The sequence below is a fragment of the Girardinichthys multiradiatus genome, chromosome 21, assembly GCF_021462225.1.
Source record: "Girardinichthys multiradiatus isolate DD_20200921_A chromosome 21, DD_fGirMul_XY1, whole genome shotgun sequence".
Lineage (NCBI taxonomy): Eukaryota > Metazoa > Chordata > Actinopteri > Cyprinodontiformes > Goodeidae > Girardinichthys > Girardinichthys multiradiatus.
The window spans coordinates 28,202,316-28,224,056 of NC_061813.1; the positions used below are offsets into that span (position 1 = coordinate 28,202,316).

Sequence of the window (21,741 nt, forward strand, 5' to 3'; positions counted from 1 at the left end):
TTAACAAATAAAGCTTGCATACATTTTTCTTCAAGAAGAAAAACTATTCAATTTTGCAAGGTATTACTATGATCTTAAATCAGGTGTTGAGACACAACCGCAGTTTGAGGATCTGCAGTAATGCTGGTTCAATTTAGAAATGCTAATTGCTGATGAGTAGAAGGCACCCTAATGCTTTAGCATCATGCTTCGACACATTTCGTATTTAAACTTACTGCTCTGTTTCCTTCCTGATCCATGCCTGCTTCCCATTTCAAAGCTTTTATCCACCTCTAAAACAATGCATATTCAGTTTTTGTTTACGAGCGCGGGGTCTCTGTGGGTGTTTGGGAAAGGTTCGGAGCGCCGTGTTTCACCCCCTACTCATTAATCTCCCACAGTTCGCTGATAGCTTCGTTGTGTCCACTAGAAATCGCTTTCAATTATTCATGCCCATTTTCCACCAATACCTTGGAGATGGAATTAGCAAATAAACAATGCCAGGCGACACTAATCCTCGTCTATAGCACAGATCCTTTTAATGCACTGGAGATCAGGCCGGCTGTTGACAGGCACCTGTTACTGTCTTCAGCTGCCTTGCAACAGCGGTGTCGACACAGTAAACACGTTTAAAGGAGTGCCACTGCCTTGACCCCGAACTAAAGGTGCGGGAATAATATTGAAGAAAAATAGAGAAGACCAGAGCAACAACTGAAAAAATATGACTGACAAGGATAAACAGGATGAAGAGGAAGTATGAGACAAGGCCCCGATTCTTCTTCTGGAACACTCTCAGCTCAGAAATTTCCCACACATGACACCTTACTTTAGTGTGACGACCGAAAGGAGTCTGTGGTGATAAATCCTGGCTCTCCACGGTAAGACAAAACAAGACATTTAAGACTGATTTACGGACGTCGAAGTGTTTTTTTTAAATAGCCCTCTTTTACAATTTCATATATTTTCTGCTCCTGGAGGCACAGCAGGATTAAAAAAAAGAAATAAATGTGACCTTGGAATTAAAAGATGTTTAAAACTGTTTTTCTGCTGAAACAAACACAGCCATATTTAACAGTTTACTGTGAGTCATGCAGCTGTGGTTATCGGGCACCCTGCATCAAACATACACAAACAGATGCATTTGTGTGTGTGCATAAATTACCTATGGTAACAGTGAGTAAAGATTTCTGTGAACAACAATGCATAAGACAGGAAAGTGAGATTTGTCATATCGGATAAGCATCACTTGAGGTTTATATATTCATGTGTGCATGTAGATACTGTATATATGTATATGCGGGTGTGTTTGCCTTCTAGCAAGCGGGTGCATGATGCAAAAAAGCCTGAAAAAGGACCAGAGAGACTGAGAGAACAGAGAGAGTGATGGCTGAGAAGTATGCTTATAGCCGAATGACACACACACAGAGGTTTTTTTTTCCACACACACACTCACTCACTCACTCACTCACTCAGAGCCAGGGGCAATGGAGGAGAAGAGACCGAGGAAGACTTTGATCACCAAACTGAGCACATTCAAGCACTCAACCAGAGAGGGCAGCCAGTGATGAGGAGGAGAGCGTAGAGTGCCCAGGGAGGGATAAAGGAGGGGGAGGAAAGGGAGGAAGATGAGGAGAAAGGAATCCTGTTGTTTTCTGACCTCTGCACTCATTGATACAGATATTAAGGTATGACCGAACAGATGATCAGGCATCCAACACGAATCCAGCCATACTCAAAAACAAGTAATATTTTTCCTGACATGATTTGTGATGGAGCCAAACTCTGGCTGACAAAAGTAATTTCATTTCAGCCCCTATGTGCCTGGACACGAGCGTCCTGAAAAGCCGCTGCAGCATTCCCGAGATTTAATTCACACTTATTTTTCCTCCCTCTGGTGGCTTGCTGACTTCTGAGGGGTTAATATTACAACACCAAGCAGAGAAACAGGTGTGTCACACAGGAATCCCTACGGATCACACTGCTGTGCAAAAGTATCTGCATCCGTTGAACTCTTCAGTGCCTCAAAACTACAAACTTAGAAGTGTGTGATAGACCAACACAAAGTATTGCATAATTGTGTAGGAGAAGGAAAGATGTGGTCTTCAATTGTTTTGCAAATAAAACTCTGGAAAGTTCAGTGTGTATTTGCATTCAGCCCCACCGAGTCAATACTTTGTTGAACCTTCTTCCTGTAATTGCAGCTACAAGTCTTTTGGGGTATTTCTCTACCAGCTTTGCACATGTAGAGTTGAGATTTTTGAACATTCTTCTTCTCAACAATATGCTTTGATCTAAAACAGGGGTGTTACACTCCATTCTTCCAGTGCTAGTGTCCTGTAACCTTAAAATGTGTCCCTGGTCCAACATACATAAATAATGGATTTGCCTCCTTAGCCTTTCTATATGTTTTGTGTCATTGTCCAGATGGAGGGTGAACCTTCACCCCATTCTCAAGTCTTTTCAGGCCCCCAACAGGTTTGCTTCCTGGATGTCATGTATTTTTCTTCTTCCATCTTCTCATCAACTCTGGCCAGCTCCCCCGTTTCTGCTAAAGAAAAGCATACCCACAACTTGATGCAAAATAACTGATACTTGGATTTAATCAATAGAAAACACTCTTTTTAAAAAGATATAAATTTTCATTTAAATCGTTTTAAACTAAGACCTTCTCTTCTTGCAAAATTTTTTTCTCGCTGCTGCTTATAATGTTAAGAAATTACAACATTTTTATCCCAACAGCTTTCATCTTGCCAATCTTCCATGAAAGTTAGATTTGTACAGTGCACAACCAACACTTGTCCTTTCGACAGCTTCACCCACCTGAGTGCTGGATCTCTCCAGCTCCGCCAGAGTTACAATGGGTACTTCTGGGATTCAGTGCTCTCCTTGCCCAGAAGTGTGTGATAGACCAACACAACACAAACTTCAAGACCTTCACTGAACAGATGTATTTATGCTGTGACTCAAATACACACAAGTGGGTCCTATTTACTAATCAGGTGATTTCTGAAAGGGATTGGTTGCACTGGATATTATTTAAATGTATAACAGTAAAAGGGGCTGAATACAAATGTATGCCAGACTTTTGTTTTACTGGTAAAAACCATGTATTATCTTCAAACCACTTCATAATTATTAACTACTTTGTGTTGGTCACATGAAGTCCCACATAATACATTGAGGTTTGTGAATGTACTGAGACCAAATGTGGAAAAACTAAACAAGTATGAACATAAAAGCAGTGTTCATTGTAGGGCAGGCAGCCACAGAGCTACAGATTCATCCTCCGCTCCTAAGATGCAGGTGGATAAACCGTGGTGCTGTTTGTGAAGAGAACAGGTAATTATCGCTGGCATTTTGACAAGTGTTTGCCAGAGTGAAGGTCAACTCTCTCTGCGTGGGAGATCTATGCTAATCTGCTCAGCTGGAAAAGACTACCACTCACCACTCAAATGGGAGCTGGCTCCATCACACAGTCACAGTGTTTCCATTTTAGAGTTGTCTGCAAGGGTTCCTGTGTGTGTTTGAAAGAGGGTGAGCGCAAGTGTGTGGGCCTCTGAACGCAACTTGCACGGCCTCTAAAGAGGAGACAGAAAAGACAGAAACAGGTACGCAGACAGAAAAATGGAGCGACAGGCGAAAGGATCCCAGTCATATATAGGCTGCCTATTGACCACAAATGTCTTGGTTAAGACTGGGCGTAAATTTCAAGTTGCATAAAGCAGAAACGTTTTCCAGAAATTTTGTTTAACAAATAAGCCAATGTTGTGATGATAATCTGTTTATACTGGGTACAAACTAAAGATTTAAATTGTTATGAGCTTTAGGGATTAACAGAGCTTTGAATTAGTAACCCCTTGCAGATTAGTTCAGTTTTTGCCTTTTTGTCACAACTAAATGCTTCAGGAAATGCTGCATTTTAGATTTATTCAGAACCTGAATAAATATGAAATGCAGTTTTCAAATGATGATTTTATTTATTAAGTGAAAAATGCTTTCCATCCTTTCTTGGCCCTATGTTAATAAGTAATTCCCCTGATAAATAGTTGTGGCACCCTTGGAAGCAACAGTTGGCATCAAGCGTTTGTGTTGGTAATATGTTTTTTACATCACTGTGGAGGAATTCTGGCCCACTCTTCTTTGCAGAATTATTTTAATTCAGCCACACTGGAGGGATTTCAAGCAGGAACGACCTTTTTAAGCTCACACCACAGCATCTCAGCTAGTCAGACTAGTCAGACTTTGACTAGGCCACTCTAAAACTATTAGTTTAGGTTTTTTCAGCGATTCAGAGGTGGATTTACTGGTGTCTTTAACATTTATCTTGGTTTGGATAGGTTTCTTGTTTAATAAATGAAACCATCATTTAAAAACACATACTCGTCGTCTTCCGCTTATCCGGGACCGGGTCGCGGGGGCAGCAGACTCAGCAGAGACACCCAGACGTCCCTCTCCCCAGACACCTCCTCCAGCTCCTCCGGGGGGGAGCCCAAGGCGCTCCCAGGCCAGCCGAGCGACAAAGTCCTTCCAGCGTGTCCTGGGACATCCCCTGGGCCTCCTCCCGGTGGGACGTGCCTGGAACACCTCCCGAGGAAGGCGTCCAGGAGGCATCCAGTATAGATGCCCGAGCCACCTCAACTGGTTCCTCTCGATGTGGAAGAGCAGCGGCTCTACACTGAGCCCCTCCTGGATGGCCGAGCTCCTCACCCTATCTCTAAGGGAGAGCCCGGCCACCCTACAGAGGAAGCTCATTTCAGCCGCTCGTATCCGGGATCTCATTCTTTCAGTCATGACCCAAAGTTCATGGCCATAGGTGAGGGTAGGAAAGTAGACCGACCGGTAAATTGAGAGCTTTGCTTTTCGGCTCAGCTCTCTCTTCACCACAACGGACCGGCACAGTGTCCCCATTACTGCGGCAGCCGCACCGATCCGTCTGTCGATCTCCCGCTGCATTCTTCCCTCACTTGTGAACAAGACCCCGAGATACTTGAACTCTTCCACTTGAGGCAGGAACTCCCCTCCAACCTGTAGAGGAGTACCATGGCCTCTGACTTGGAGGGTGTGTTCCAACTACAGGGGGATCACACTCCTCAGCCTCCCTGGTAAGGCCTACGCCAGGGTATTGGAGAGGAGAGGAGAGGCTGATAGTCGAACCTTGGCTTCAGGAGGAGCAGTGTGGTTTTCGTCCCGGCCGTGGAACACTGGACCAGCTCTATAACCTCTACAGGGTACTCGAGGGTTCATGGGAGTTTGCCCAACCGGTTCACATGTGTTTTGTGGACCTGGAGAAAGCATTCGACTATGTCCCTTGTGATGCCCTATGGAGGGTGCTCCAGGAGTATGGAATCGGGGGCCCTTTATTAGGGGCAATCCGGTCCCTGTACGAGCGGAGCAGGAGTTTGGTCCGCATTGCCGGCACTAAATCGGACCTGTTCCCGGTGCATGTTGGACTCCGGCAGGGCTGCCCTTTGTCACCGGTCCTGTTCATAACTTTTATGGATAGGATTTCTAGATGCAGCCAAGGGCCGGAGGGGGTCTGGTTTGGGGACCAGTGGATTTCGTCTCTTCTTTTTGCAGATGACGTGGTCCTGGTGGCCCCTTCTAGCCAAGACCTACAGCATGCGCTGTGGCGGTTCGCAGCCGAGTGTGAAGCGGCTGGGATGAAAATCAGCTCCTCCAAGTCAGAGGACTCATTTAAAAACCACATTTTGTATTTGCTAAGATTATCGTAAACCTTACAACAACAAAGAAAATATTAAAGAAAACTGTTAATTGGATAAATACTATACCACAGTTTATTTTGCTCTTATTTTCTCTAGCTGAGTTAAGATGTTTTAGCACATAAATAAGTTCTGAATGCAGGTGGATTCTGTTCTTCACACTAAAATTGTCTGTCTCACTTGTCACCTCCTTGGCTTTCACTTAAGTGTGACTCTAAGTGTGTTCAAGACAAAAAAAACAGAAGCTGAGGCAGGAAACACGGGGGCCGACATTGTCTACGTCCACACTCTGTGTATCTCCCTCGGGGTGACAGCCATGTGTCAGGGTCTCTGCTCTCTTTTCCAGATGGCACAGCAAGTTTCTCCCAGGGTCCTTATGATCCCAGCGCTCATTGACCAAGGCCGGGGTTCTCACGGCCTGGGGGCCTGCCGGCTCATTGCTGTGGCCTGGCCTCTGGGGCCTTTGAGGCCTCTAAAGGGCTCCGGGGTCGCCCAGCCGTGACAACCAAGACAATGGGAGTGTCCTCACCCAGCTCCCCACCCTCCACCTATCAGTCGTGGTTAACACACACATATCCCATCGCACATACTGGTATTTGGTCTGGACATTCTAATCCCATCTGAGTCATCAGACTTCAATTGTTTATGCAAAACACTCATATTCATTAAGCATATCTATAATTACAACTGTAAAACAGGCATATATCACAAATTAAGCAAAATCACACCAGGACATAATTATGCAATAACACTTTATGAAGCCAGAGCACTCATCCTACATATAACACCGCCTACTAGCTTGCCTTGAGCATGAACGTGTAAGTGGATCAAATCCATCATCGGCGACAAAACGTCACTCTGCGGTTCGCAAAAGCAGCTCTGGCAGATCTATTATCCCCCCACTGAAGGTGATTTACATGTTTAGAAATCACTGTGAGGAAGCAAGAAAAAGTAGAGTTCTAAACAACACATTCCAGCGTCGCTTTTTAACAGCTTGGGTGCCACTTCATCAAATATTGAACAAATCATTTTCTTGGCGCAGTATGAACACAGCTGCAAAAAAAAAAAAAGAGTTGCACACATCCACACACACGCACGAACAAACACGGACACACAGAATGCCTTGTAGTTTTGATAAAGCAGCAGCTTTCTCTTTTGTTTCGTAGCCGAGCAGGGATTAGGCAGTGCCGGGCTTTGTCCTGCAGTTTTCCAGTTGAGCAGCACACAAGAGAACTCTACCTCCACTAATACAGTCAGACCTCCCAGCAGGCCTTTCAACGCACAGCCGCTAAGAACCTGCTGCAGAAAAAAGATGCTTTTCAACGAGTTATCAAATCTCCACTATACTGTCCGTGCCTTTCAGCCAAGTCTCTTTGTCTTTTCGTTTCAATGGGGCATTGAACGCATCGAATGGAACTGATGGGCAGATAGATGGACAGGAGAATGAAGCAGAGCCATATTAATCTTGTTTAGACACCACAGAGTACAGTGAACTTAACAACCATGGATCTTTAATTTATAGTATAATATTGACTTTAAGTAACTGAAACAGACACTTCTTCAATTGCTTGACCTTTTAAAGACAAAAAACATTGAAAGAAACATTAATAATTAATAAAATTGTCAATAGCTGGACTCTGAACGCTCAGTAGCCGCTTATATGAACATCAATTTCTTTATCAGTTAGGAAAGTTTGTGTCTAAGGGTTTTAGGAAAATGCTAGGACAAGTTCTTTTTTGCCTTTTGTAAACAATGATTAACTAGAGATGCTAGTGGCAGAAAGTGATTGTTTTTCAGCTAGACCAGGTGGTCAAAAATTCAAAAATTTGATCCTTTTTCTTACCAGTGATTGGACCATACTAAGCAAAAACAGGTCACACTAACAGCCACCACACCTTTCAGTTAGCAGCTGTGGCAATGTAGCCACCGTTTCCCTGGGGCACACTGACAGAAGTGTGGCTGCCATACACAGGCGCCACCGAGCCCTCTGACCGCCATCAGTAGGCAAGGTGGGTGAATGTCTTGCCCAAGGACACAATGACTGAGATGGACAGAGTGGGGGTTCAAACCGGCAACCCACCGGTTACAGGACAAACTCCTACCACCTGAGCAACAGGCGCCCCATGACTTATGGTAATGTTGTACTTGAATTCTAAAGTTTGAGCCACCCTGACTGGGGACCAGCTGGATGGACATTAAACAATCAAAATATTTTATCGATCAGTGAACACATCATACATAAGGTTAACAGGTAGGGCTCAGCGCTGCCAACTGGTGTTTGTCAATATATTTAGCATTTTGAATTAGTAAGAATTAGGTAGAATTAGGACGTCTCCAACATCTCTTTTTCAGAAGGCAACTGGTGACAAATCTAGAGTTTTTCAGGACTTTTTAGAGACTTTTTGAGACTCTGAAGTGCAACCAGATACTGTTTGTCAGGCCAAACTGCAGAAAACAGCAATAGCTAGTTGCCGACTCTCAACACCATTATAAGACCCAACAGCACTCTAAAGCTCCGCAGTCTCAAAACCCTTTCTGGTTTGTGAATTCAGATACTTGCAGGTTAGTGCAGTTGCAGAGGAAAACCTGTCCACGCTCTCTTCCACTTCAGAGCTGCACAAAAACTAATAAACAGACTGAAACATTTCAAAACTGGAGATTAAAAGTTGACCACAAATCTCTGATCTGAAAGTTTGATCTGCAGTCCTCTACAGCAAACATTCAAGTAGTTCTGGCATAAATATTAGTTTTTTCAGAAGCAAGACTAAAAGCCTGAAACTAATATTAGCTCTTCATATAGTTTGGATTTCAGCATCTTGAATTTGATGGTCTTTGTCTTTAAGGAAAGCCAAATGGTCTGAAAGCAGCAGACAGTATAACCGATCAACTACAACCATGGTAACAATTACAAATGACACATGTTATTTTTATTTTCTTCAACTGTAATGCAAAATATGTGTGCTTTTAAAGATAATGTATGAACAAAACTAGACAAAACATCTTCACTAGCTGCGGGTGAAAAAATGCAAATGTCTTCATAAAATATCAAGTGCATTCACTTAATAGCTTTACACTCCAATACAGATAATGAATTTCTGACTATTGTAAATGTGTTTTTAAAATTATAAACTGGATTTTTTGCATAATAACTACCACCAAGCTCCTCACAGCAGACTGAGTTCTGGATGCAGTGGGAGTTTTGATGAGTTCATTAGAAGGCCACATCATTTATGCACAGTCACACATAGGGCAAAGGTCAGTCAGGATTACCCAGGTGGCCACTGTATGTGGGTGTCCCTTTGATTTTCAGATTGTGCCCCTGCAACCTGGTAACTGCTTGGAAATCATCACGCCTTTGCCACATCGAGTTGAAGTCAATGTCACTGATGGCTTTGTATATCTGGAAAATAGATATGAATGCTTTTATTTCAGATTGCTTTGAACATAAAGAGCAGGGTGGGAACACCTGTCCACTTTACACTGTGGTGTGCCAGGAGTCCTAATTCAAGCTCTCTATGATCTCTTAGTGCCATTTTAATGTATTATACAACCACATCATATTTTTATTTTGGATAAAAGTGAATTCGTTTTTTTTTATTATGAGAAGACCTTCGCTCCTCTTTAAGAAATTGCTATTCAAGCTGGTTGTGTTCATAATTCACCACCGTGGACCAGGCTCATGATCATGTAGACATAACATTTGGTCTGACATTTCAGCCCCACTCATGCCAGTTGTTGGGACCCACAGCCATGGATACCACATGAAAGATGTGGTACAAACTTTTCTGGAACTTTCAAAATAAATTGCATTACTTCCAGCAACTTAGGAAAGGTGGGGGTAACAGCGAACTTCCCATAATGCCACTGCCCGTATAAAACCCCCACCTTTCCAATGGATCGATCTCTTCTACGCGGGTCACCCAGGGGCCTGGACAGAGAGGCACAGCGCGCTAATGTCTCTTTGCTGGCAAACAGACATAAACTCTTCAAACTGGATCCAAGGGTGTCATAAGATCACGCAATCATTTGCACAAGTTAAGTACGAATGAATCACTGTTTGTGTACCTGGTATTCACTCATGAACGGGGTGATTAAAGTACAAGCGTTGCTTGACTTTTCTCTCTGAGATCTACAGAAAACAAACAGAGAATTCCCTGGAGAGACGCTGTCTCTACGACGCCTAGTGGAGCGGTTTCCCAGTGTGGAAGGAGGACAACAAAGACCGCATCACTGTGGTAACGTGCAGTTTGGTCAGCCCGACAGAGCGGCCCCTCCATACAGCTCTGGAGATTAGCTGAAGCTAACCTTTGTTCACAGAGCTTTCTTCAAACTTCGTCGTTGCCTGGACAACTCCTCCTCAGCACGGTTCATACGAGGTAAGGGTTTCGGCAGAGAGAAGTGATTTAGGATGAAATGATCTAAATGTTTTTCATTTTATGAAGTTTGGTTTTGTTTGTGAAACTTTGCTATCTTGGTGCTAGCAGGCTATCTGCAGCAGACGTGCTCAGTTTTGTGTTCTGTGTTAGTGTGTTTTAAAGTTAAGACAAACTTTATTTAAAGGGTGATTTTAGACACAGAAGATTGATCATAATGTGCCGTCCGCACTTATGCATTTAACCCTTTTATTGACAGCATTTTTAAAGGTGTGTGTTTGATTTTGGTGCTAAGCTATCAGCTTATTTTGTTAGCTTTAACTGCTAACAAGCTAAGAACACGTGCTTGCTGCTAAAGAATATTTGCCCAGAAAGGTTGTTAGTTTTCAATCCAGTAAATAATAGTTCCCTAAACATTATTTTACAAAACTTGATAACTAAGTAAACACCATTAAGCCCCATTTCTCCAGAAAGATTTGGCTCTTTTCCAAAATATTTCCTTAAATAATTTACCATTTCCTTAATAATATTTCTTTAAATATTATTTTAATAAATAAAGGCAGCTAATGAGACACCATTGAGAAGTGGTCATCCAGAAGGTTGGTTTTATTCAGCAGATCATTCTTTAAAACATTATTTTATTAAAATAATATTTTATCTGATCTTGCATTGTGAGTGGTTGTCTAAATGTTGCTGATTATTGCCTAAGTTAGTTCCAAGACTAACTTAACTTCATTTCCAGGTTCTTCAAGATAATCCTTGGTTCTCAAACATAAACATTGCATGGTAATGTTGCATCACTCTTTTGGTCACGGTTTTTAACCATCTTTAATCAACTTGTTTATATTGTACATAGTCCATTAGTCTTCCTTATTCTTTAATTCTGCTTGATAGTTTAGTTGATTGTTTTAGCATGGTAAAGAGTTTGTTGATTGAAAAATGTTTGACTTTGAGTTGACTTATTTTTGTTAATAAATTCTTGTATTTTAAGAAATTGTGTGAAGTCATTCCATGTGTGTGCAGAGTTTTCCCGTTCAATAATGTCAGAGCTTGGCTCACCCTTTTCGATTTTGTCCTAATACCACCACCTTACTGGGCTGGTATTCACAGGACAACCCTTAACAGACCGAAATATTATTTGATACAATATCAAAGTATCAATATTAAATAATATATTCAGATTTATAGTCACAACACAGTTAATAGCTTTCACCACACGAAACCTCATCACAATCAGTCACACGTGTTAGAAGAAGCCAAAAAGGAGAAGGAGAAAAGGACAAGAAAATTTTAAAAAATCACAGATGAACAACCTTGAATCAACCAATCCAAACTCATCACCCACTGTCCAGGTTTTTTCTAATCGGAAGGTGACAAAAAATGTTGCTTCAAACAACATAAAATAAGAAAAAAACAATAAGAGCAGCAACACAACTCTGCCAATAACAACACCGTTTTGATTCCACAAGGGGAATATTGGATCATACTGAAGCTTCACTGTTCTACTCAAAGTCATTTCCGGCTGAAACAAGGACACATTTTGAACAAACACACACGGCTGACTGACCGGAGCGCAGACAATAAGCAGAGTGTACTGACAGCGACCTGTCGCGGGGTGACAGATCCCCATCAGTCTACATCAATCCAGTGCACACTGCAGACATACAAACTCAGATTGGCCAACACAAACTTGTTTCAAGCTGTCAGTCTGCTGGACCTAACAAACTAAACAAACTGTCCTGTGCATTGTGTGCAAGCATGGGAGTGAGAGCATGGTGGGATCATCATTTCTGCTAGTGATGCTCAATGTTGACAGTCCTCTTAAGGACTGAAGATGATGAAAACCCATGGACCTGAACTCTATCCTGAAGCAAAGACTGTGACAAAGCGATCTGGCTTGAAAACGTGAGATGAATTAGAATTAATGTCGTCAATGGGATCATTCTGTGAAGGTGATACATGGATGCATGTATGTTGGTCTTACCTGCAACTTGAACCAGATCAGCAGTGGTCACGTTTTTAGGGTTTGGGCCGACCCTGAACGTCAGTGCAGGACCCAGGACACTGCAGACGAAAAGTAAAGGAGAAAATAAAATATGGCAAATGTAAAAGGACCTGTACTTACCTGTATGTTTCATTTGCTGCATACAATATTTATCAAATGAAAGCCAATGTTGGGGCGTAGTGAATGACATAGTGGTAGAGCACGCAATCCATATACGAGGCTACAGTCTTGTCTGGCTTGACAGTGTCAATATTCACCAACATGCAACAACATGGGCTAAAAGGTCATTAAGCAAGAAGGAAGGCAACATAAAAACTGATACAGTAGGCAAAGGCACACTGTGACAAAGTCCTTAAATTTCGGAGAGGTGTCCCAGGGTCTGAGGATACTAAAATGTAAGTGTTTGGCCACATTGAACATCGTCAGATTAGGAGGAGAAGGAGGAAGCTTGACAGCCTGAGAACATCATCACAACTGTGAAGTAGGGTGGTGGCTGCATCATGTGTGGGTTTTGTGCTTCATTACAAAAATTATGCACTTCACAAGATATATGGCATCTTGAGTAAAGAGCATTATGGGAAATATTGAAGCAACATCTCATGACATAAGCCAGGAAGTTCTAGTATGAGCACAAATGGGTCTTCCAAATGAAAAATCTTAAGCATGCTACAAAGGTAGGTAGCTTAAACTCACTCAACTTGGATGGAAAGCATTTTTTTAGGTTTTGACATTGTTTATGAAAACTTTGATGCCTTTTGATAAGAGCCCTCATCATAACCTGATACTCTGCATGACCTAATAAAGTAATCACCCCCTCTTCCTGTCCCTTAATGTATGGCCTAATGTATAATCATGGCCCAGAGCAATGGATCTACAGAAGGCTCTGTTTATCCCAGGGAGGATTCCAGGGATGAAGAGTCCCAGATAAGCATGCCACTGCATCAGGGCTTCAGTTCCAAGAATTACTGTGTCTTGTACCTGTTATAAAGGGATGTTCTTTGTTTGTCAAGTTAGAGCAGTTTGTCTAGTTAGAGCAGGGCCCTAGGATACATGTCTGACTGCTGTACACTACTCTCCCTGTAGACTGTGCATGGTAATCAATTAAGCTGACTTGAGCGATGATCTCAGGTCTCTTCCCTTGGTAAATACAATTTTTTCCTGGTCCACTCTCAAACATGAATATGCTTTGATATAGTTTACTCCACTGAAGCTCTGACTAACTGTCTTGGGTCACAGTCCTGCTGGAAGGTGATCCCCAATCCCAGTGTCACATCTTTAGCAGTCTCTACCAGCTTTTTTTTACAGGGATGCATCATTTATATATCCAACCATACTCAAGAAAAAGCATTTATTTCCACAACCTGATGCTGCCACCAGCCTACTTCATGGTTGGGATGGTGTACTCATAATAATGTGCAGTATTTAGTTTTGACTTCATCATGTTGCTAACATTGTACTAGCACAATCTTCTAGCACATTCTTGCATCCTTGTTAAACTGAAGTTTAACAAGGATGCAAACTTTGGTTCTCTATTAGCTGGTGTCCTGCAAATTTTTATTGCTTCACACTAAAAGGATATTTTTCAATTTGCCACAATCTAGATTCTGGGCCGTGTGGATCACAGGGAATGTTGTGAAGTCTGTAGTGCGATAGTTCTCTTGCAAACATTTTATTCAGCATGTTCATTGTAAGTGCTACAAAAGCTAGTAGATGGAATAGATTGTCTCTAGTTTCTATGTTTTAGTTGATGAAAAGCCTTTATTTAAAGATCTACCTGCTATATTAAATTTTTTTTACCCATAAAATACCAATGTAGGTGAACGGGTTTGATCTTTTCCTCTTTACCTGAGCAGAAAATCAACATTAGAAATTTCCCAAGTTTCAGTTACTCTTCCAACTGGAGCACAAACAAAAAGCCTCAGTATGATAATTTAGTACCAGAAGCTTTTCTCAATATGAAATGAATCACTATGAGTTTTTCACTCCTTTTCAGTTTGAGTATGTCCAAAGAGCAAATTGGAGTCATTGGCTGAACAATCCTGCACCCCTTTACTGTTACACTGAAGCTTGTACTCTTTGCACCTATTCTCTTCTGTCTGGCCTGGAGTACGCAAGAGACTTTTCTCCCTGAAGTAAAATAATTGCTGAATGTCCCTAAGGTTGGCCATGAAATAAAATCTAACAACTTCTACACACTCTGGTAGATTTCCCGGCAATTGTCACAGGGGACAAAAATAACAGTCTAGCAATGCGTAAAGAAATAAACCCACTCATGTCCAGTGGAATCTCCTTATATCCCAAATTAAAAGAGTTTTTATATGAATGATGAAAACTCAAAGGAAATATCAATAACAAAAATAGTTTATTTCAGAATGCAACACTAAGATAATTGGCTTTAGCTTAAGACACTAAGGACCAAAACAATATGTGTAAAGAAATTATTGCTGTACAAGTACAGATGCAATGTCCCTTAATAGTGAGTGAAATTTTCATAATACAAGAGCTGAGGATACAGCTTGTTAACAAGTCCTTTAAGTATATTTGAAAACCCCATATGGCAAATTTTATGAATTCAATTTAGAGGCAAAAAAAACGCTACTTGTTTTAAATGCAAGTTAGAAACACAAGGTTCTGTATCAGATTCAAGTCGGGACCCTGGCGGGGTCATTCCAAAAATGTTGATTTTACTTTAGGTCAATGAATCATATTGGTAAAATTAAAAGAATACTATAATCTAAATCTGCCAGGGGTATGAATACTTTTGGGCTGGAGAGTATTACCTAATAAAGCTGATGATTTGTTTGCCTTGTACTCTGAAGTCTTATTGTCTGGGTTCCATGGTGGCAGCAATACATGAATGCCCCTTGAAGTTGGAATTGGGGAGGTTTGGAGTCACTGAGAACCCTGAGTTCACTATCCAATATGTATCCAGTATTGTAGGTGTAAACTATTTCTTCTTATCAGTACTTGTACATTTGCCTGCTTGTGAAACTCAGTGGACCAAGTACTTTCAATCCTAAGTACGCATCAAGTAAAGTACACTCAAACTGCCAAGATGTGTTTTTGGTCATTTTATCAAGGATGCATCAATTGACCTTTCTGCCAGATTTAGGGCAACATCGTACCCCACAATGCATGGTGCAACCAGCAAAGTAAAGGGAGAAGGTGAGAGCAGGAAGATGCCATTTATTTAACATTAATCACAATAAAATTGTTGCAGGATGCAGCCAGTTCATCAAAAATTTGCTTATTTTGACATACGCTGTGGCATTTTAGGAATAGCAAAGCTTGATAGGCTGCGGTTGAAGTTTGTTTCCCTGTTGACCACAGCCTGAACTCAGTAAGTCTCTCTGCAATTTTCCGCTACATATTATCTGTTTAAAGCAGCTGAATGGAAGCTATAAAACCTTTGTGAAGTTACATTTTAGGCACTTTCAGTAACTTCATTATGATAATTAGAACATTGTCTCTGTGGTATTGCCACAGTTTTTCCTTATTATTTAAACTGAAATTATTAGTTTTTAGTATGAAAATTCAGTGATAATATTTTAATAAAGGACTTCTTAACAATCAAATAATGCAGTTCAAATGTTCTTTATACAGAAAAAACACATATTTTTCCTATAACTGGCTGTTTATGCACACCTAATTTAGTGAAGCATAAATATATTTGGGATCATTTAGCATTAAACAGGACACAAAAAAGTTCTTACTAACCAAAGCTAAAGACTAATACTAACATTACTAACATTAGAATCAAAACACAGAGAACAGAACACAAGAAAGAACTAGAAACTCAACACAAAAGGAATGAACTGATATGAAACCTTTCAATGTTGAAAACCCCAAAGTAACCAAAATACAAACACAAGTGAGAAAAGTAAAAGCAAAAACATCAGAGGATCACAACGTATTTTGGGAAGGTCACCATTTACAACTTGTAAATCACTTTGAATAATAAATAATTAAATAAAATTTGACCATTTGTCAAAGGTTTATTGAAAACCTTTAAGAACCCCTTCACTTTTTAGTACATACCTAACAAGTACTTGTGTTCATTAGTACTGACAAACAGCAAGGGTGTTATGCTTAACGAACTCTTTTTTACTTTGACAAAAATAACCTGCCACTGTAATGTGCCATGGGATCTTGATATACCTACTATCTACTACCTTCTGATAGCAGCTCCGCAGTACTCCACTTAAAATATTTCTAACGATAACAACTTCTTCTAAAAAAGACAATGTGAAAATGTGTAGTGTAGTAATCTATAATAATTCAAGCAAGACTCAGAGGTCTGCTAAGAAGTATTACATATAATATCTTTTTAAAGGAAGATGAACTGTCAAGAACACAGGAATAGGTCCTAGGTGTGTTTCAATAATGTTTATCAAAGGACTATACATGCAATGCTCACTATTCAAACCAAATAATACTCTATGACAAGGTACATATAACTATATTTTATTGACAGCATTATTGCCCTTTGGCTGTACAGTAGCTGTGACCAACCTATGCATGTCTCGTTTTTCTACCTGCCTCAATTCACCTCAGCCCTTCACTATGTCATCATATCTGCTCTGTTATGTTCTGGAAAGCGCATATACATTTTTAGTGTACTACCTGCCAGACTGTGCGACATAAAAGTAGATTCATCAGACTGCCAGAGAGCTGTGACCCAGACCCACTCTCCATCAGTCAGCCTGCTACAGCTCCAGCTCCACTGGTCCTGCCAGGAGCGATATATGAGCCAATACCTCTCAACAGACGGACCCAACCACGCAACAATGCATTTATGAACATGATTATACACATGCTCGGTCACAGGCAGAAAGGAAAACACACCGCTCTGAAAAGAAATATGCCCATCCCCCGACAGCACCTTCACCTGGGCTCCAGTTTGCTCTCGTAAATGTCAATGTTTCCACAATCTTTACCCCTGCCTCCATTCTCCCGAGCTAAGGGTGCACTGACTGAGATCTCAATGCATCTCAAATTGAATTGACATGTTTTTTTGTCTTGCTCTCTCGGGCCTTACCAATATTATTTAAATATACTGAGGGGGAAAACACTGCTGTAGTTGGGAGATGAAACTAAGATAGATTATCTGGAGGAATTCAGACTGTCTCTTGTGTTACTGAATGTGTGAGTCTGGACTTCATTTTAGCTTTGCTAGTGGGACATGATGAGTGTCTGTGTGCATGACGGTGTGTATTGTGTGTGTGGGGTGGGGGTGGGGGTGGGTGGGGGGTGTAAATGTGTCTTTCACAGACTGTGTGAGCACCGACTTGTGAGTGTGTGTCCAACTCCCCCTAGTGTTGTTGGTGAGTAAAACACTTACGTCATCTGAAAGCAGTACAACATCAAGAACTTATGTTCAAAGAAATTGTTATTTTCTGATACCTGTAAGGATGAGATCCATCTTAAAAGAATAAGACTGTATTTGTTATTCTCTTGTCTATTCCTTCCTCCCTTCCTTCCTCCCTCCCTTCCTTCCTTCCTTCCTTCCTTCCCTCCTTCCCTGCCCCCATCTCCCTTGATTTCTGTCCTCTGTCCATCATGGGGTAAATCTTTGCGTCCTCATGCTTACTTTTCCCCTTCTTTTCTTCCTTGTGTCCTACCCTCCTTTCTTCTGTGTATATTTCCATTCTTGAGTTTGTTCTTTCTCAACTTCATTATGTCCTTCCTTTCCTTTATCATGTCCTTTCTCTCTTCCTTGCATTCTTCCTTTCCTTACTTTCTTGTTATTTTTCCTTCCTTTATTGGTTTATTATTTTTGTCTCATTCTTTCTTTCTTGTGTTCCTACTTCCCTCATTCCTTTTGTCATTCCTTCTATTCTCTGGTATTTGCAGGGTCCTTATTTAATGCCTGACAACTGTAATTGATAGCGAAGTTTTGTATTTTAAGATCGCCGTAAAGGACTGTAGAGTTTTTACACGAAATACATATAGGAGCCCTGAACTGAACTGAAAAAAACCTTCATATCTTAACCTTCTGTTCTGAAAATCCTGTCCTTTCGTCATATTTGAGTGTTTCTTTTCATCTATCAAGACTAATCAGAGCTGCTGAAAATGAGGATCTCCACCCTTCACACAATGCAGGAAGGCTTGCTCCGACCCGGCTCTCATTCTCCCGGCAGACACATATTCAGACAGAAGCTTTCAAATTCTTACCTATTGCACGCATTCCTTGAGGTGCACAAAAAGCTTGAGTTATGTCCTTTGCCTTGACTATTTCAACATGAATGTGCTTTCATTACTTTGTAAAAATTTAAAAGAGTAAAACGGTAAATAAGCCAGACAAAGAGTACATTTTCTCTATTTTCCTTGCGGAAATTAAAGAGTAAATCTGAGGTGCAAAGACACGGCAGAAAAACGTGAAACTAACAAATGAAGCGAAACAAGCTTCATTTGAGATTGGCTTTTACACCAGGTTGACTGTGACACACTGACATTATGCAACAAACCTCTTTTGGAGATTCTGTACTACATTGTAACATAGTCCCTTCGTCAGTGCTAGTGGATGTAAAGATAAAGAAACATGACTAATTTGCAAAGAGAATGTCTTTTCTGTCATTAGGGATTGGTTTCAATAATTTCCAAAAGCTATTCTAAAATAGAATCTCTGATGAACACATTTTTAAGTCACACTACATTGCCAAAGTATTGGGTAACCCCTCCAAATCATTTACTTCAACTGTTCCAATCACTTTTATGCTCACTGGTGTATAAAATTCAGTAAATCCATACACACTACAAGCACTTGTGAAAGAAGGGGTCACTATCAGGAGCTCATTGCATTCCAGCATAGGACCTTGATAGGATGCCCCCTGTGCAAAAAGTCCAGTCCTGAAGTTTCCTCGTGGCTAAATATTCAATGGTCAGCTTGTGGTAGTGAAAGGGAACAACAGAAAGCCATTAAGTGGTGGGCCATGTAAAATCACAGAGTGGGGTCAGAGGATGCTGAGGCAAAACCTTCTGCAGATTTAGTAGCTACACAGCTCTAAGCCTATAGACTTTAAAGCATTAGAGACGTGTTCTCTGGAGTGATGAATCGAGCCTTTCTGTCCGGTAATCCAGTGGACGAGTCTGGGTTTGATAGTTGCCAGGAGAACGACACTTGCCTGAGTGCATTGTGTCAAATATAACGTTTGGTGGAGGGGGGATAGTGGTGCAGGGCTTTAAGGAGTTGAGCTCAGGCTCTTATGAAAGGCACTCTTCAGCAAACTATTCCATTTACAGATGACTTCTGTCTGTGTCAGGGCTGTATTTTAAAAGAAACTGGTTTTGGAGTTAAAGCAGCTACATCTTTTTGTTTTCTGTTAAATTTAATCTGATTAATATGTGGAGCCAAACAGGGCAACACATTGCCATGTTCATGTCCTTTTAGTGTCTGAGCTTTTCAGGGACATGTCCAGATATGATTAACGTGGCTTCAGCTGGTGCACATAAACATGCCCTCAAAGAGAATCTGAAATATTCCTGTAATCAGTGGATTATTTTTTCTTGGTTTTAAAACACATTGAATAAAGATGCATGAGGCTGAAGACTAAATTTAAAGCACCACTGAAAACTTGCAGGCGTGCTCTTTTCACTTTGTAAACTACTTGAAAATAGTCAAATACCCAACTAACGTCCTCTCACTTCCTCTGTTGCAGTGTAAGTGACAAGACAGGTAAGTACTGGTATTAATAATCAGAGTCCACTTATTCAGGTCATCCCTCTAATCATTGAAAGATGACTTGACTAACAATTTCCTCCCCTTTCCTACCATCCCCAATGTGTTCTAACCATTTTTATTTTACAAGAGACCTGTTTTGTTTACATGTAAAAATGCCAGACCAGAACCTGGCAATAGAATTCAGGCAATGTATCACATGATGCAGGAATATGGTGGACAATATTGCTGTTTTAAATCCTAGTCGGGAACTTTTTTTGTGAAATTTCCATGCTGTTGGTTTTCTACAATGACTTCAGTATTGTTCCATGGCCAAAAAGCATGCATGTTAGGTAAACTAGAGGTCGCAAACTTTTCGTGCAAGTGTTTGTGTAAATGGTTGTTGTTATGTGTTGGCCATGTGTTTGCCTGATTTAATTTCAGTCAGTTGTCTTTTTACTCTGTGTCTGTACATATCTGGTTTTAAACATATACCATTTTGAAACAAACAGGTTTTAGCTCTAAAACATTTTGCACGACTTTGACATAAATGACTTTTAATGCAGGAACTGTAACTTTGATTAGGTGGTTCTCTCAAATTTACATGTGAGAAGTTCACCACTGCGCTTTCTGAAAGACAGTTCAGCTCAATAATGCCTCAGACCTTTCATCAACATCAAGAAAGACGGCATTAATCATGACGTGCTTCAGGAGTTGATTCCAAGTAATGTGAAATGACAGGAGTAATAATAAAACTAACAAAATTGCTGCCAGCTATATTTTACGTCGCTGTATTTTGGCTCTGAAGCACTAAATGTGGAGGCTGGACTAAAAAGCTAGAGCTCTGAATACCTCAGCATCTGGCGCTGATGTTAAGGTCAGTGTGTTTTTATTTAGGAACCATTATGCAAGCCAGAATATTCTGCATCTTGTGTTGGAGTATTTGGCATGAACACTGCAGTCGTCTGGCTTTGTTGTTCTCATGCTGCAGGTGCTGAGCCACGCAGACTTGACTTCTTCCTCCGCGAACATTTCAAAAGGCTCGTCAGATCTCAGATGAACACATCTCCTCTGCCTCCTACGCGGTCTGACACTGAGCAAGCAGAAGAACCGCGTTAAAAACACAAATCAGTCCGGGTTCAAGGACAGTTCACTCGTTTATTATTACATTAACCGCCTCCTGGTGGAGTCCTTTGCTCTGTATCTACTACTACTTCCAGTTTTCTCTTTTTGTCTTTAACTAAGAATCGTTTGACCGCTGTGCAGCTACTTTTTGACAAGAGGTGCTTTGGCAGTGTCGCAGTGCTGTTTTGAATACAGCAGAGACATCAATGTGGGTCTGGGGGTAATTAGGCCTGATTTCTCTCACTGCACGAAGTCAAACAACCCAAAAGGTCAGAAAAACAACAAACACCAACATACTCTTGCACTTTCCTGTTTTTGAATAAACAATTCTTTCAAGGTTTGAAGAACCGTCACCCTGTTCCCATAAGCTCAAAGACTCCAATAAAAACTTTTTTTAAATGCTTAAAATGTGATCAATAATCATTGTCGGTGTAATCTGCGAGATAAATCAGTGTTTATACATACGAGAGCTGCGTGAGGTCTGCAGCGTGAAGGTTCAGCCTCCGGGTCAGCTGCTCCATCAGGTCCGAGGCTCGGTCATTGGTGATGGAGCTAAGAGAGACACCCAAATATTAAGCTGTTAAAATACAGGTTTTTTTTTAAGGAAGATGCTGCTACGTTTCATTCCTGCAAATGGGTCATTACACAAGCACAATGCATGCTTGTCTGAGTGGATGTACTGCAAAACAATAAACAGCATATTGCAGACCATCACAAATAAAAACTCACTCACACAAAGCATTGTGTTGAGGGAAAAGGGATCAGCTGCCTCTCCAGGTTTGCTAAATCACCTGCTTTTTTCTAGCAATGAAACAAACAATAAGGTGCAAATGGAACCTGCATGAGGTGTAATGGCTGCATCATACAGATGCTTCTTTCTCT

General features: G+C 41.0%; 1 protein-coding gene across 3 annotated transcripts in view; it reads right to left on the reverse strand.

Moving 5' to 3' along the window:
* ptprn2 (protein tyrosine phosphatase receptor type N2) overlaps positions 1–21,741 on the reverse strand; it is a 184,982-nt gene that overhangs the window by 107,784 nt on the left and 55,457 nt on the right. For all 3 annotated transcript variants that reach the window (XM_047349431.1, XM_047349429.1, XM_047349430.1), the window contains 2 exons: positions 21,325–21,411; positions 12,057–12,136 (listed from right to left, as the gene is read on the reverse strand). In XM_047349431.1, coding sequence (XP_047205387.1) covers positions 12,057–12,136; positions 21,325–21,411 — 167 coding nt within the window. The remainder of the gene's footprint in view (positions 1–12,056; positions 12,137–21,324; positions 21,412–21,741) is intronic.